Here is a 15,279-nt window from a genome sequence, read left to right on the forward strand (position 1 = left end):
TTATGCTGTAAGATATTTGCGTCCTTACTGGCTACAGCTTACATCTTTAAACAACCACTAGATGGCACATGTCCAAAATTAATTGGAAAATCCCATTTGCAGCAATAATATAGAGCCAGCAATAATACAGCGTTGGAGTATACACACTAGTTCCCCCTTGAACCAACTGTCTGAGTATTCAGAGTGATGTAATTTCTTTATACACACTGGAGTTTCGCTATTTCTTCAAATAACGTTATGCTGGAGTTTTGCTTTCCACATTTCTGACAGCTGGAAGATGCAGTTGTCTTTTTCATTGCCTCTCTCGGTCTCTGCAGGGGTGACAAAAAAGAAGATAATTGTTTAAAATTTATGTAAAACGATGTGGAAACATTGTGGCACATAGCTTGTGCTTTATTTTCAGACTTAGGCCTTACAATATATGACGTAACAGTGCTACTGCAGCGTACAGCAAACAAAATGAAAACTGGGAAGTTTGGGGATGAATTAAGAGCCCAATTTTTTCATATTATTCTTTTTAGTTATCCTCATAATAGGTTGACCATTGGGTTGGGGAATGCCATCCCAAGGTCACATTGACAAAAAACAAAAACATGCAACCACACGTGCATACTATTTTGATGTACAATTTAGATAGTCAAATACACATATACAGTGACTATGTGACAGACTTTTTTATATTATAATCATCTGTTCCTGTTTACCTTCATATCAAACCAAAATATTAAATATAAAGATGGGTTTTATCAGCTTATATACAAACATGCACACTGTGATATGATGATATTAAAGATGTATTTATATTATAACACTTCTTTCTCAATAATTGGTGAAGTAATGGTTCCCACTATAACCAAATCAACATAAATACATCCTTCTTTTCTGATTTGATTGCAGTGTACATTTCCAAATTATATGGGTCTTAATGAAAACCTTTCTAATCTAGGCATACCCAATTTTGATTTTAATATTATGGATGTAGCATTGGGGTAGAATTTTTTTTAAACTGTTAGTTCATATATTCCATATTTACTTGTATCTCACAATATAACAGTTTTGCACTGATGGCACCAGTATCTATGTTCACTTTATTCTGAATCTAGTGGGACACAACCTGATTATCATGTTACATTCCCGAAAGAAATGCAGCATTGTTTCTAGAGATTTTTACAAAAAGCACATTCATTAGTATTAGACAATTTTATTTTATACAGAATTGAATTCATTGGTAAAATTCTGTGAACACAATATTGAAACCATTGTAATTTAAGTTTTTTGTTATTGTAAAAACTTGAGGATGCCAGCCATCTATCAATATTCAAATTGAAAATTTCATTCCATTGTCACTAGTTGTTTTAACATCCTATGTCAGAAGTGATTTATAATAGTCTTTATATACTTTATAAATACAATTTCTACATGGAAAGAGATAAGTAGTCTAACCCAGGGGTCTCAAACATGCGGCCCGCCACGCTGTATCCTGTGGCCTGCAAAATAATTGGCGTTACAAGGTGTCATGAAACCATCAAAAATGCCCTCATGTGGCCCTCGGAGTGATTTGAGTATGAGACCTCTGGTCTAACCAGTGTCTCTATATCTAACTGTAACTTTTACATAAGAACTTTACACATTGAATTATACCTTGAATTTTGTGTTGAGACCATAATTAGCTTTAGAGCTATCAAAATCACTAATAGTTTCCTGATCTGTAAGCATAGCACCAAATTATATTACACATGTTTGAACCATTTGCTATAGAAAGTTGGTGCCTTGTTCACCCTTAAAGGTTTGCTCATCCATAAACTTCTTTTATTGAGATCTTCTATCCAGGATATATTTTTCTATATTTCACCAAAAACTTTATGCCCAATGATGTAAATTCAGTCAACCATTTTAATTTTTAACCGCGATGATATGTTTCTGCACTGTACTTGTTGCTTCCTATCCAAGCTGCTCTCATTTTGGCAATGTTAAGTTTCAGCTCTGAAATCCTTGCAATGAAGTTTAATACTTCATTAGAGGATTCCAAGGATTCAAAAGAACCATCAAGAATTAAAGTAGTATGATGCTTTCACTTGGTACTTTTTATATTTTTGTTGTTATTTAATACTATAGAAAATATTTTTGCACATAATAAGAAGAGATATGGGGATATTGGTTCACCCTGTGGACAACCTCTGGAAATTTTGAAATACTCTGAAAGAAAGCCATTTTGCAAACTGCTGATGAGATATTTCCGTATAAAGTTTTGGTTCAGTGCCTGATATTTAAGTCAACCTAGACTATATCTTCAGCTCCTTTTCCTCAATATACAGATTATTATTATACTCTTTTACTTTCCCCATGAATATCAAATAAATAGTAATGATCTCATTTTTATCATTACTTAATTTTGTAATTATTTGATTCACAATTTATATTTTTTCGATGGCAAAAGTTTCATGTTGTTTTCTTGCCCTCTGTCACTCTAGATCTAATAATAGTTCCTCAAAGCTTTTCTTTTCTCATGCTTTCAAGCTCATTATTGTTAGACTCCAGTATTTCTAAATCACAAAATCCCATGGAACCATTCCCTGAGGCCCGTATTTGCTGCACAAGTTCATTTTCATGTTTTAATTTACATTTTTTATATGAAGCGTATGAAATGTTTTTTCCACAGATTTCCATCAACAATGTATCTAGAAATAATGAATCGGATATAGTCAGTTTATTTTGTATCAAACCAGTAAACTGTTATTAAATTTCCACATACATGTACCTTTACCTCTTGTGAAATTATTTGAACTCAAATGCAGTATTAATATGGTGTGGTCAGAATTATAAGTTAATTTGGTTCAGTTATTACTTTTCCTAGATTTGGCATCAGAGATTCAGACACAAGAAAGAAATCTGATTTAGCATATTTGAAAGGACTTTTTGCTCTTTGTATATCTCTTTAATCCTGTTTTTAATGCTCAAAATAGATTAAGGCCAAAAGTTGGTTTTATACTTTGTATTTCTTGCATTATGGTTATTTACATTTCTATAATTATATGAATCTAATTCTGGATCTTAAACCAAGTTAAAGTCCCCACATATAATATAATATCATTTATATTATTTTAAATTTCATGGCAATCATAAATTGTCCCATATACAATAATTAAGAAGTTCCTTTCACCAATTTGAATATCTAATGCAATCAGATTACAATCAGGATCTTTTTTCCATTCTTGTATATCATATTCAGAGTTGATGCTTAATAGAATGCAAACTCCTCAAGAGTTTGACCATTTTTTTCAATTTACAATTTGTTGATAACACCATTCTACCAAGTATATGAAACTCTGTAAAATGTGTATCTTGTGATATATTACAGTGTGTATTACACTGTTTTTTGTCGAAGATGTTCAAAAATATCCCTACATTTTTCAAAATCTCTCAGTCCACAACAGTTGGCAGATTAATTTTTTGTTTGTTTGAGCGATCCGTTTTTAGTATAAAACTAAATTTCATCATACATAAAATGCACAGTGTTTTATAACGAATAAAGACAGTAGTGATAAATACTACATATAGATTAAGAAACATTACATGTAGATTAGGAAAAACATCAAGGAAAATGTCCACCCAGAACTGTCTAGACTGGAACAGACTACAGTATTAAGACATGCACACACAAATACACCTTCCCAAAATATAAACCTTGAGAAGTATAATGATTTGCTCAGACCGTTTGGGAGGTGAAAATCCCATCATGTAGGACCATCAGTATTTTGTTCACCTTCATGCATTCAATCAAGCATTGGAAGTAATTATCTATTCTAGCGATAAATTGCCTAAAGGTTTCCCTCTTCTCGGGTTTACTATACCTAAACTTTCTCCACAAACCTTGCTCTGTCAATTCATGACGCTTTTGTAGTGCTTCCTTCAGAATGTCATAGTTAAACACCTCACTACTAGGAAGCTGCAAGTATATGTCAAGAGCGGCTCAGCCTTACCTTTTAACAAAGCACTGAGATGCAGAACCCAATTATCTCGCTTCCATTTCTGGTTATCGGCATTCTGCTCAAACCGATGAAGATAACTATCCATGTTATATTTTTCATCATCAAAGAAACGTAATTTAGGCCTCTTAATCTTGTTCTTCTTTTCTAGCGTGTTCTAATTCTAATTGTCTTTTGTACTCTGTTTATTTCTTTCTTCTAACTCTAAAATCTCTAACCTTGCCTGTTTTTCTAATATCAGTCTTTCCTTTTCTGATTCCCTTTTTCTTTCTTCGAATTGTTTTTTCCTTTCCAATCTTTCCCTTTCTGATTCAATTTCTAATACACCAATCTTTCCTTTTCCAATTACCTTTTCTCCATTTCGAGTTGGTGTTTCCTTTTCAGTCTTTCCCTTTCTGATTCACTTTCTAATACCAATCTTTCCTTTTCCAATTCCCTTTCTTTTGCCTGTTCATCCCTTTCTTTTACTTGTTCTTCATTTATGAATTTCCTAAGATTTTGCCCTTTATAACCCAGTTGTTTTCCCAATTCAGCAAGATCCTTTAGCAAAGTCATGATCATTTGGTGATAAGATCTAAGTAAAGTTGTTTAGAGGTTGTCATTCTACAATCTTAGTTATCAAGGCAACAAAATGTAAAAAAATGTGTACATGTAGGGAACCCCACACCTACTAAAGCCTCGCTTGTCAAAAAGTCCATGATTTACAGCCTGTCTATGGTTTAAATTAAATACATTGTATCGGTAGTTCATTCAGTCCAAAGCATCCGACTTCTGACACCAATTGTAACAGGAGATAGCTGAATGGATGCTTGGATCAAATGGCAACACAACACAATGTGATGAAAGATGGAAGTCTATGAAATGAATTAATAAAAATATGTATATACTCTACAAATACAATGGGATTCTTTCACCTCTAAACATATGACTCATTCAATTACTTTACACAAACATTCACAGAGGTCTTGATAGGATTTTAAAACTAGGAGTCCATGACTCCTATTTTTGGAAAAAACTAGGCCCATCAGCAAAAGTTGCAGTCCCCTACCTGAAGCATATTGGGCATATCTGAAGTGGCTAAATTTGCAGATGAGTAGAACTAGTGGTTGCCATTGAGTTTAATTTTCAAACTTCATTACACCACTAACATATAACTCTTGTTTGTCCATTAAAGTGAGAGTGAATTATGTCAGGCCAAAGAAACGTATTACTCCATACACTAAGCTAAGCATCACAGATAGTGTTCCTTGTGAAATATCAGTTCTTGCAACTTCTAGCACTCAGTTTAATCTTATTACAATCTTCGACAATTTGCCCCAAAATACTTATCTAAATTTGCAAATAGCATTTTGTCTAACTCTCAACATGTCTTGATTTAGAGGTCACATGCACTGCTTATTCTGCAACACTTGGAAATGAACACAATAATGAAAAGTAAAGTTGTTCATTTTTTATGTACTCTTAATTACACAAAAGTACATCTCTGGGTCTTTCTTCCTCTGTATTCAGCTATTGTAAATATCAGTTCATTTTCCCATTTCTCTGCAACTAGTCAAGTCGTTGAACTTGCAGCCAAGCTATTGGGGTCATGTTCTTCAAATGTACTCTTACAGTGACAACATCCACTGAATTTTCTCATCGTAAATATCGGCACAGCTAAAATGATGATCATTTGATCAACACATTTTCCCACTTAGCAGATGGCTGAAGCAGGACTGGCTAGCCTTTGAATTTGTCATCTGGCAAATGATGCTTATGGAGGACTCCTGTATGTGATTTTCTGCGTCCCATGTAAAAAAAACTGAGTCCAAATACGCATGATTAAGTGTTTTTGAGACCTCTGATTCACAAATAGGAAAAAAGAATGTGATTCATATATTCTCATATAATGAAGGTGAGATTCATATAATCTCATGTAATGAAAGTAAGATTCATGTAATCTCATGTGATGAAAGTAAGATTCAAATAATCTCATATAATGTAAGTAAGATTCAAATAATCTCATATAATGAAAGTAAGATTCAAATAATCTCATGTAATGAAAATGACTCATTTGTACTCAATTGAAACAACATAATAAATTGAAACAAACATATGACACGTGACTCAGTCATTTGTCTTGCCACATGACTGATAAATACTTGTAAAAATTGCAAACGTGTCCATTGACAAGCCATACAGTTCTCCTGAATTCTTGGGTTGGCCCACGTGTATTGGCCAGAGACACACTTCATGGATCCACCATGTGCACAAGTTTACAAATCGGCAGTTCCATCCTTGATGGTCACACCAGCTTCCATCCCCTTAGCCCTTACAGACAACCAGAACAACAGCCTGATATACCTGCACACACATTCACAAAGACAGTTACAATAAAACCAAACTGGTCATAATAACAGTTACGGAATTAAAATCTATAGATACATGCTACTAAACTAAACTCTTAATAGCAACTTGTAACAATGCAAAATTTCACAATGTTTCAAATCCATGTAGTGGTAAAGGCAACATTTCAGGCTATGACATTAAAAACTGAAAATGCTTCACATATCAAATTTTAAAAAAATGTAACATTTACCCCTATGGCTGTAGAACAAAAAATGGAGAATGTACACACCTTGTCAAGATCCAAAAGACCACTGTGTCAATTAGAAAAGAAACTTGCCTTAAATCTACAGGAGAATGGGTGTTAGTTAGGGTAAAATACCCATGTATACCATACTTTTTGTGTGTCTCACTACAAGCGATCTACGACGAGATGCATCCTAGTTCAGTCGCTTAACTAATATTAGAATTATCCACCCTAGGTAACGTTGTATGCATGTACGATGAAAATGATCAAATCGTTCTAAGGTGAAATGAAGTTATGTCTTGCCTTATTCTGTGACACATGCTTTAGTGTTGATACAAACATATATTTCAAAATAATGCGAATACAAATTATTTCTTGGTAACCTTATGGTTTACCTATACATTTACAAATGTTGAAATTTGGAAGATTATCTGTCATAATGCTGAGCCATACATGTACACAAACAAATATTAGGAGTGTGAAGTTATTATGGGTATTCTTCTGTGCATATATAGTCTCTAATATAGGTCACCTTATTTTTAGTAGTAAGTGGTGATTTTTTTCTAACCTTGATGCTAATAATACCAATATTTATTATTATTGTCACCATCATTATCATTGCTAACACTGTCATTGCTGTCTATTAGAGAAAATATATAACCATTGATACACAGTATTATTACATTATATGTTTAACTTCTCTCCTCTCAGACCACCTAGTAACGTGTAACAGGATTTAGTCCGATACATCAACCCCCAAAATCTAGATTGATACTGATGGACGATATGTGGGTCTGATGTCACCTGTTCATTAAAATGTGCAATTCTGCTGCATGCAAATCATTCCAGAACAAACCTGCGTATACTTTAGACATGTACTAGTAATTGGTAACAGTGACATCTAGCACAAAATTCCAAATGGTCACAGGATAGATGGTTCTTCTATTCCACGTGGATTTACAAGTCAATAATCATAGAATTTGCTCCGAAAATATAATGTACATGTCGTCAAAAGAACCCTTCAGCCAATGGTAGCTCCACACCCAAGAGATTTACTGGTAAGTGCAAAAATGTACACTGATGTGTGCAGCCAAAATTGGCAGCAGATGCAGCTTGTAATGAATAGTTGATATCAGACCCAAACCCGAAATTCAATATCATCACAGGCAAGGAGCTGATTTATCGGCCTAAATAGGATTAACATAACCACTGTCATTTTAAGTTAAGCCCTATAGTTAGGTATAAGGTGCTCCTGACACTTGAGCTTTTGTACTGTTATATCTGTCAAACTAACCACATTTGAGTAGGTTTACCGACATAAAGGCAGCCTAATACCTTGTAATATTACTCATCTTATTTAACTCAGGTAAGCAACTTCTCATATCTTTCCAGTTTTAGATTAAATCAGCAAGACTTAAGCTGTATGCAGGTGCAGGATAAATAACAATTTGGAACAAAAACACATTATTCAAAGCTAAATGAGTGAGACAGTGACAGAAAAAATGTGAATGCTGGCTGATACACACATAAAAAGATGCATCGTATTTGAATACCTGGTTACTACATTTATAGTTGCTGACTTATTTGAGTCAGAATAGCATCTTTTTATATTTATTTTGATACTTTGAGACATATTAAAAATTATGAAAAGTTATTTGCAAAAAGTATAACAAAATATATATACAAACCTCCAGAATATTCAGAAGGTATGGAATAGTTCACACAGATCATAGTTCTTCAGGACTTTATGATAAGTGGAGAACTGAATCAGTGGCATGAAAAAGGTCAATTTTAAGTCTTTTCATTGCTTTTGTTTTGGCACAGGCCAGACAATTAAAGTACCAAGCGGATTCTATTTTCAATTGCTGAGAGAGCATGTTAATGAGACCTGTGTTTAGTTGCGTTACATCTTTTGTCATTCTTAATGAATGTTTTTCTTTAAACATCCTTTTGTCCTTGGACTGTTTTGACCTCAGAATTCATTAATTTTTTTATTACTGGCTTTGGTTTTCTTGTGGGTCCTGGAATTCCTTGGATGGTGAGTATGTCTCTGATGCATGTCTTTACCTGTTGCTTATTTGACTCACTGGACAATTTTTGTCTTTAAATTTTGATTTTGTGTCTCTATCTTGTTAAATATTTTCACATTGTTTTTTTTCTGGAGTACCACTTTTGTTCATTTTGATCTGATTTTCGCATTATATAGTTCAATTTTTTGACATAAAATTTAAGTGTATTCAGATTCACATTTTCTGTATTTTCTAATTTTTCTTTCCATTGTTGATATATAACCACTAAAGATTCCATCCTTTCTTGCGGATCTGCCTACCTCTCTTTTATTGTGACCTTTGTGTGAAATCACTACTTAATATCAGAAAATTGAAAGTAGCCACAACTTTGGTTAAACATAAATGGTGGGTCAGTACCATTATTTATATTATAAAATACTGCACATAGAGAGAATGAATAAAACAAATTAACTTTTAATCAATATAATGAATCAGTAATCGTTCTGATTGATCCCTTTATTAATACTGCATAACAACATATATGTAAAGCAGTTCTGTTCTATTTGTACATATGCTGAACACCATTTATAGACATTCTTGTGATTTAATACACCATAATACTTGTATATGCAAAATAACGGTCCATTTTTTAGCCTCATGTTTTTCTGATTTTGTTGTGTGCAAAATGTTATTTTACAGTCCATTTTTAACCTCATATTTTTCAGATTTTTTTATTTTATTGCACTTTTTCAAAAGTTTAAAATTTTTACATCATTTTCTTGTGTAATAATAAAAATAAACACTTATAAACATTAGTAATTCTTTTCTAATATTTTTAACTAATGTTAAAGGAAAATACAGTATCATTAGTAGAAATGTTGTTTATGAAACACTGGTTACATGATGACGTTTGGACCACCACCCCACCCAAATATTGGTTACAAGTCCTGGCCCTTGAATCTTTGTATCATTTCTGTAACATTTCATAAACTAAATGAAATAGCTTGTCCTCTGACACATGATAAGCATTTTTACTGTCAGTCACAAGATTTTTCTGAGGGGTAAAGGGGGTGGGGTAAGATTAATTTCAAAGGGTTAATTGGTTTACTCTATTCAGAATGAGCTCAGTTAAACAATTTGTATAATTAAAATGTCCCTTATTCTTGTAATTAGTGCAAATAGATTTATAACTGAATCACCTAAGATCAAATTTATAATAATAATTATTATTTTTATTATTATTGATCGTTGCAGGGTAAAACAGTGCATGGAGGCAGGAACAGTCAGTCTGATTTCTATAACAACAGTGTTTCACAACCATTTTGTAAAAGTATTCCCTCTTGGATAACACACACAATTGTTATCACTTCGATCAAGATGAAAACAACAGTTTGATTTACTGAACACTATCAAATATGTGCCCGAAACGATATGGCTGATGGTGCAATGCCTAGTGGGTAAATTACATCATACAATATTTATAGCTTGCTAAACAGCTGTATTCTCTTTTCAGCTATGTTTTCATTCTGGCAAACAGTTGAGATGCAATTTCTGACACAACCTTACTTACTTCCTGTCTTTTGACAAGTTGGTATCTTTGTAAAAACCAATTTCAGTGTCAGCTTAATTTTTTTTTTACAAATCTCTGGATTTAGTAAACACCTAAGCACCACTCTTTTTCTCAGTGTCCATAATTAAATCTCCTGGGTCCTGTGCTGCACTGGATTCTGAATTATTGTTTTGGTTTTTTGTTTTCTTGTTTGGTTTTTTGAACTTTCTTTCCCTTTTTCACGCAAACTTGAGTTAAGGGTGGTATGAAATGTTTTCTTCATGCTACTAATGGTTCTAATATTAGAGTTACAAATAATTTAGTTACTTTGTCTTCAAAAGTTACTGGATTAGGTTTCTAATAACCCTACAGGAGAGGACAAAAATCGGATAGCGGTCATTTTAAATAGTCAGTTAAATCCATACATTGACATGTCATAGAAATAATGCCAAAAGCTTTTCCATAGACACACATATATATACATGTGTGTGTGTGTGTGTATATATATATATATATATATATATATATATATATATATAACCAACCAATCACTTTCTACATTGTAACTTACAGAAAAAATAACGACACTTGAGAGAAATTTACACTAATATTTTGACTCTATTGGCCATCTTGAATTCTCCAGGAGCAATCTTTTATGAGAGAAAACCGAGTAGAATTCACATATCTTTTATCCCTTTGTCAAATACGTAATATCAGTCCATTTCAGAGTTTTGGAAAAGTTTCGTTGGTTTTTTTATACTGGGTACAATTTATATTATATACTACTAGTTGGTTTTTCATGACATCAGGAGCTCTTGTTTCTTGTCTCAACTTTAAGAGATACAAAGTGTAATCTTCTGAATGACTTTGTCTTTATTGATTTATACACCACTACTTTGACAGAAAATTTAGGCTGTTTAATGAGCAATACTTTTGCAAGTGTATCATATAGTTAATACTGGTGGAGTTCTGGAAAAGAACTGAATAAATTGGCTATTTTTACTACATGGTTTGGAACAGTGACTGGAGTTCTTGGCCCATTCTAGAGTTATACCATAACAATTTAATTGATCCAGTTACAGAGTCGGACCAAACATGGTTAATTTAGGAATAATTACTGTCATTGCATATATCAAACAATGTCAGGTTTGTCCCAAAGTTTGTATTTTTTATGATCCTTAAAATTTGATCTTGTATGGCTTTGTAAGATTTGTTATTAAACAATAAATATTTATTATAAACATTTTATTTGCTAACCAATAAGTTAATGATCATTGATATCAAGTAAACTTTATGGGTTTCATGAATCTTTATAAGTAAACAATACATAAAAAAGTTATGGATTGCCATGGACATTGACACCAGGTGCTAAACTGCACACACAATAGAGGATATTGTATCCATCATTACAAATAACAGGGTAGTATAAAAAAAAAATTGTGATTGTTTTGCTTTTTAAAAAAAATATTTGTAGCTCTTATTGTAACACCACACATAGTGATATTCAATCCGGTTTGTTCTGGATCACATCTTTAGGTTGACCTTATTAAAAGATGTTGACATACTTGAACAGATTTTGCCCTATGTATTTCTTGGGGCCTGTATGTAATGACCTTTCAATGACTAGGGATGTACAAGACCCAAAAACATGTTTCCTATTGCACTGTTTGTAAAATTAGGGTAGGTAGGTATATATTTATCCCTGGGGGCAAACAATTTTAGGATCAACAACAGAAAACAGGTATGGTCAGCCAACCAGAAACAGATCCGGGGGTGGGGGACCTGAGGATCCGAATAAAGTGAATAATCACCATTAAATGTATGTGTAAGGAAATTTTAGATGCCTGAATTATTGAAAGTGTCACTGTAAATTGCAAGTACTATCAAAGGCTAGGTGTTCAGCTGCAAATTAGTATTTTTAACCCATTTTAGTATCTATCATGCATCAGGTATAAAAAAAATGTCTGCTTCCTTTGCAGCATGCTTTGGGCTGACATTAAAAGTTGGGAAAATGAGGCAAAAGTAATCATTGATGCACACTGGATGTTATGTAATGTTGAACTTTTCAGCTTGTTTAAGGTAGAAAGACATTATGATTTATTCTTAAGTGTTATTACATTATCCAGATGAGTGGTTTTGCTGAGTATATTAAATTGACTTGTGTGTTTATTCAGATCTCAGAATATGAATTAATTTTGTAGAACACACCAAAAGACAGATTTTGTCTTCAACTTTTTATTTTAAAAAAAAAGCTTATTTTCAAAAGTTATCAATTTCAGTTATAAAACAATATGTGCAATAGATTACTAGACAGCTTTGAAATTATACATTTGTCACATGCATGTTAAAGCCAAGTGAGAGATAATTATAGGTAACCCAGTCAGTGTTTCCCCAACCTCCATTAATAGGTCACATGCTTTGCTTGTACACATTCATTAATAGGTCACATGCTTTGCTTGTACACACAGTTAGCTTTTGATAGAAGCACATGAATGGCAAGTTGATGATTTTCATAATGGTGAGGGGCGTACACGAGGGGTGAATATTAATAATTTGCTCGTCTTTCAACAAATTGAAAAATATTCTCAGGCAAATTAGATTTTTGTGGACACGCTTAGTGGGCACTTCACTTAGAATACGTGAGGGACCCAGTCTGAAATTACAGGGGACCCCAGCATTGGGCTGTCAGATTTGCTGAGCACTTGGGATAGGCTGAGGGAATGGTTGAGTTTATAGTCTTTTTGATTAAACAGCATCCATTTCATTTATTGCAAACTGTGCATGCATTTAGAAATATTTGGTAATCATTGCCAATTTCACTACAAGATGCAGCATATTTTGATGTGATGGTGTCCATCTGTTACCAAGTGGTTTTTGCACAATAATTAAAATTGTCAACCATCTGCAGTTACTAAACTTTGTGAATGGCTTGCAGTTCGGGTATTGAAGCACTAATGTTGAATTTTGGTTCAGAAGGTTAAAGGTCAAGGTTACTGATACAAAAAACATGGTTTCAGCACAATAAATGAAGTCATCAACCATCTACAGTAACAGTTTTTTTTTATGGCTTGTACTTTGGATGTGCAGGAACAGTATTGAATTTGGAGTACCAAGGTCAAGGTCATTTGCTAAAATTGCATCATTTCTACATCACATGCCTCCACCAAACTATATGGATGACTTAAATATAAGTTGACAAAGAAAAATTATTTTGGGGCAAAAAGGTCAAAAGACATGGATTTTATGACTGAAAAAAGAACAGTAGTTTCTGTACTATTATATATATTTAATTTGTATTTGTTAGGTTATTTTCTCGATCATTATAAGTTATTTATAATTGTAAATTGGACTTGACCTTGTCTAAAATCAAGTTCACTGTCTTCCTGACTCAAGATACCGGTGTTTTTATTTTGTAAACAAATAATACATAGTTGATATTTCACTAGGAGTGTGGGTTAGATATTCAGATTGTTATCAATAGTGGCAAACATGTATATTTGGGTCTGGGTCTATGATATTGGAAATCCCCCATAAAATAACTAGCCTACCTGATATTTACCATATTCCTTATTATAATTTTAGAATCAAATTGTTCTTGAAATGAACTTTTGACCTTCATCTTGGCTCTTCCTTTTTGTCTTAGTTTTTTTTATATATCATCTAGTTTATTTGAAAAATTGCTCATTCTCAGTGTAAGATCTTGAATCAGAATCATTTGTATTGTTGTGCTCAGTATTTGATTTGGGTGAAATATTTTATATTATTATTCACTGGAAATACAACGTGCTCTTAATTCATATTCTTAGACAGAAATGGTAATTTGGAATTATAGTGAATTTAGACATGGTCATATTGGATTATATTAATTGGAAGATTGTAAGTACATCATCATTCTTCAGGCTACTGGTATATTAGTACATTCAAGACTACAACACAGGCACATTGATGCCTTCAGTGATGGATCTTAATTTGAACACCACTGGAATATGCTTAGAACTTTATTCATCTGGTCTGGTGATGGAACGTTTTGGACAATTTGTGATTTACTTTGCATTGATGTAAGTCCTTTTTAAATTTCACTTGTATTTTGGGGAAATAAAATATTTGTTGAATTTTACAAAACCTGTTGGTTTGCTTTTTATTTCTTGGTTTAAGACCAGAGTTTTAATAGTACAAGAACATTAGTTTTTCATTACAGAACTTACCGAACATTGTGGATGGCATATATTTAAGGTTGGGAAGAAGCCTATTCAATTTGGGGTCAGGATGTCAAAGGTCAAGGGCTCTAAAGAAGAAAAATTGTTTATTCAATTTTTTGCTTTTGTGAAATTCACTTTTATCTTTACTAGTCATAGACAAGAAAAGCTTATGACATGGGTTTTCATCCTTCTGTCTGTCTGTCTGTCTGTCTGTCTGTTAGCACAATTTTGTTATCACTATTCCTGCTAACATACATGCGAGATTGCCATGAAACTTAACATACACATTTATCCCATGGTCTGGTTGGTCCTAAATGAAAATGGTGCGACTCAGACAGATAATATGGCCACCACAGCAGCCTTCTTAAACAACTGGACTGGGGTTGGTTCATTCAAACTAACTGATAACTCAGTTTGTGATACTTCTTTTACTTCAGAAGGCTCATCAAATATGAATGGGTCAAAATTTTCAATATCTTCATGTATGTAATCTATCTGATAAGGCAAAGTTAGCGAAAAATCTCCAAATTCTGACGTATCAGTTTCAGCATTGGATAGCTATAATTCAGTATACCGGTGACCTTGACCTAGTGCACTAAAAACATTTTTATCAATATTTTTCACAAATTTCGACAAAGAGAGAATGATTTTATTCATAAAAGATGAGAAATGTCAGTTGCTTTAGTCTTTCAGAATAAATTTATTAAATTATTTTTTTTTGAATTGTAAGAATGTTCTTTTCCTTTAATGCTTACTTCGTGTCTGCCTTAACTGGCAGTGTTTATCTTCTGCTGTACATGTGACTCTGTTTATAGAGGTGGGTATTCTTAGAAATGTAGTTCTCCTTACAGTTCATACAGAAATAAACATAATTCGTGTTGATCATGTGGTAACATTCTGACCAATGGAAATATTAATTTCCTTTACCAGCTACTGGCATTGCAGTTATTCACAGATGATACTA

General features: G+C 32.9%; 1 protein-coding gene across 3 annotated transcripts in view; it reads left to right on the forward strand.

The window, feature by feature from the left end:
* The window catches only part of LOC149802199 (monoglyceride lipase-like), a 55,167-nt gene that overhangs the window by 1,222 nt on the left and 38,666 nt on the right, over window positions 1–15,279 (forward strand). Inside the window, exons 1-2 of one of the 3 annotated variants that reach the window (XM_089956611.1) lie at window positions 7,345–7,616; window positions 9,822–10,024. The exons of 1 other annotated variant lie outside the window; for it this stretch is intronic. In XM_089956611.1, coding sequence (XP_089812737.1) covers window positions 9,999–10,024 — 26 coding nt within the window. In that variant the 5' untranslated portion in view covers window positions 7,345–7,616; window positions 9,822–9,998. Of the gene's footprint in view, window positions 1–7,344; window positions 7,617–9,821; window positions 10,025–15,279 lie in introns of those variants that run through there. One more of the 3 variants, XM_089956610.1, reaches the window with a different exon arrangement.

This window comes from Sinohyriopsis cumingii, chromosome 4 (assembly GCF_028554795.1).
Source record: "Sinohyriopsis cumingii isolate HCF-2022 chromosome 4, ASM2855479v2, whole genome shotgun sequence".
Taxonomy (NCBI): Eukaryota; Metazoa; Mollusca; class Bivalvia; order Unionida; family Unionidae; genus Sinohyriopsis; species Sinohyriopsis cumingii.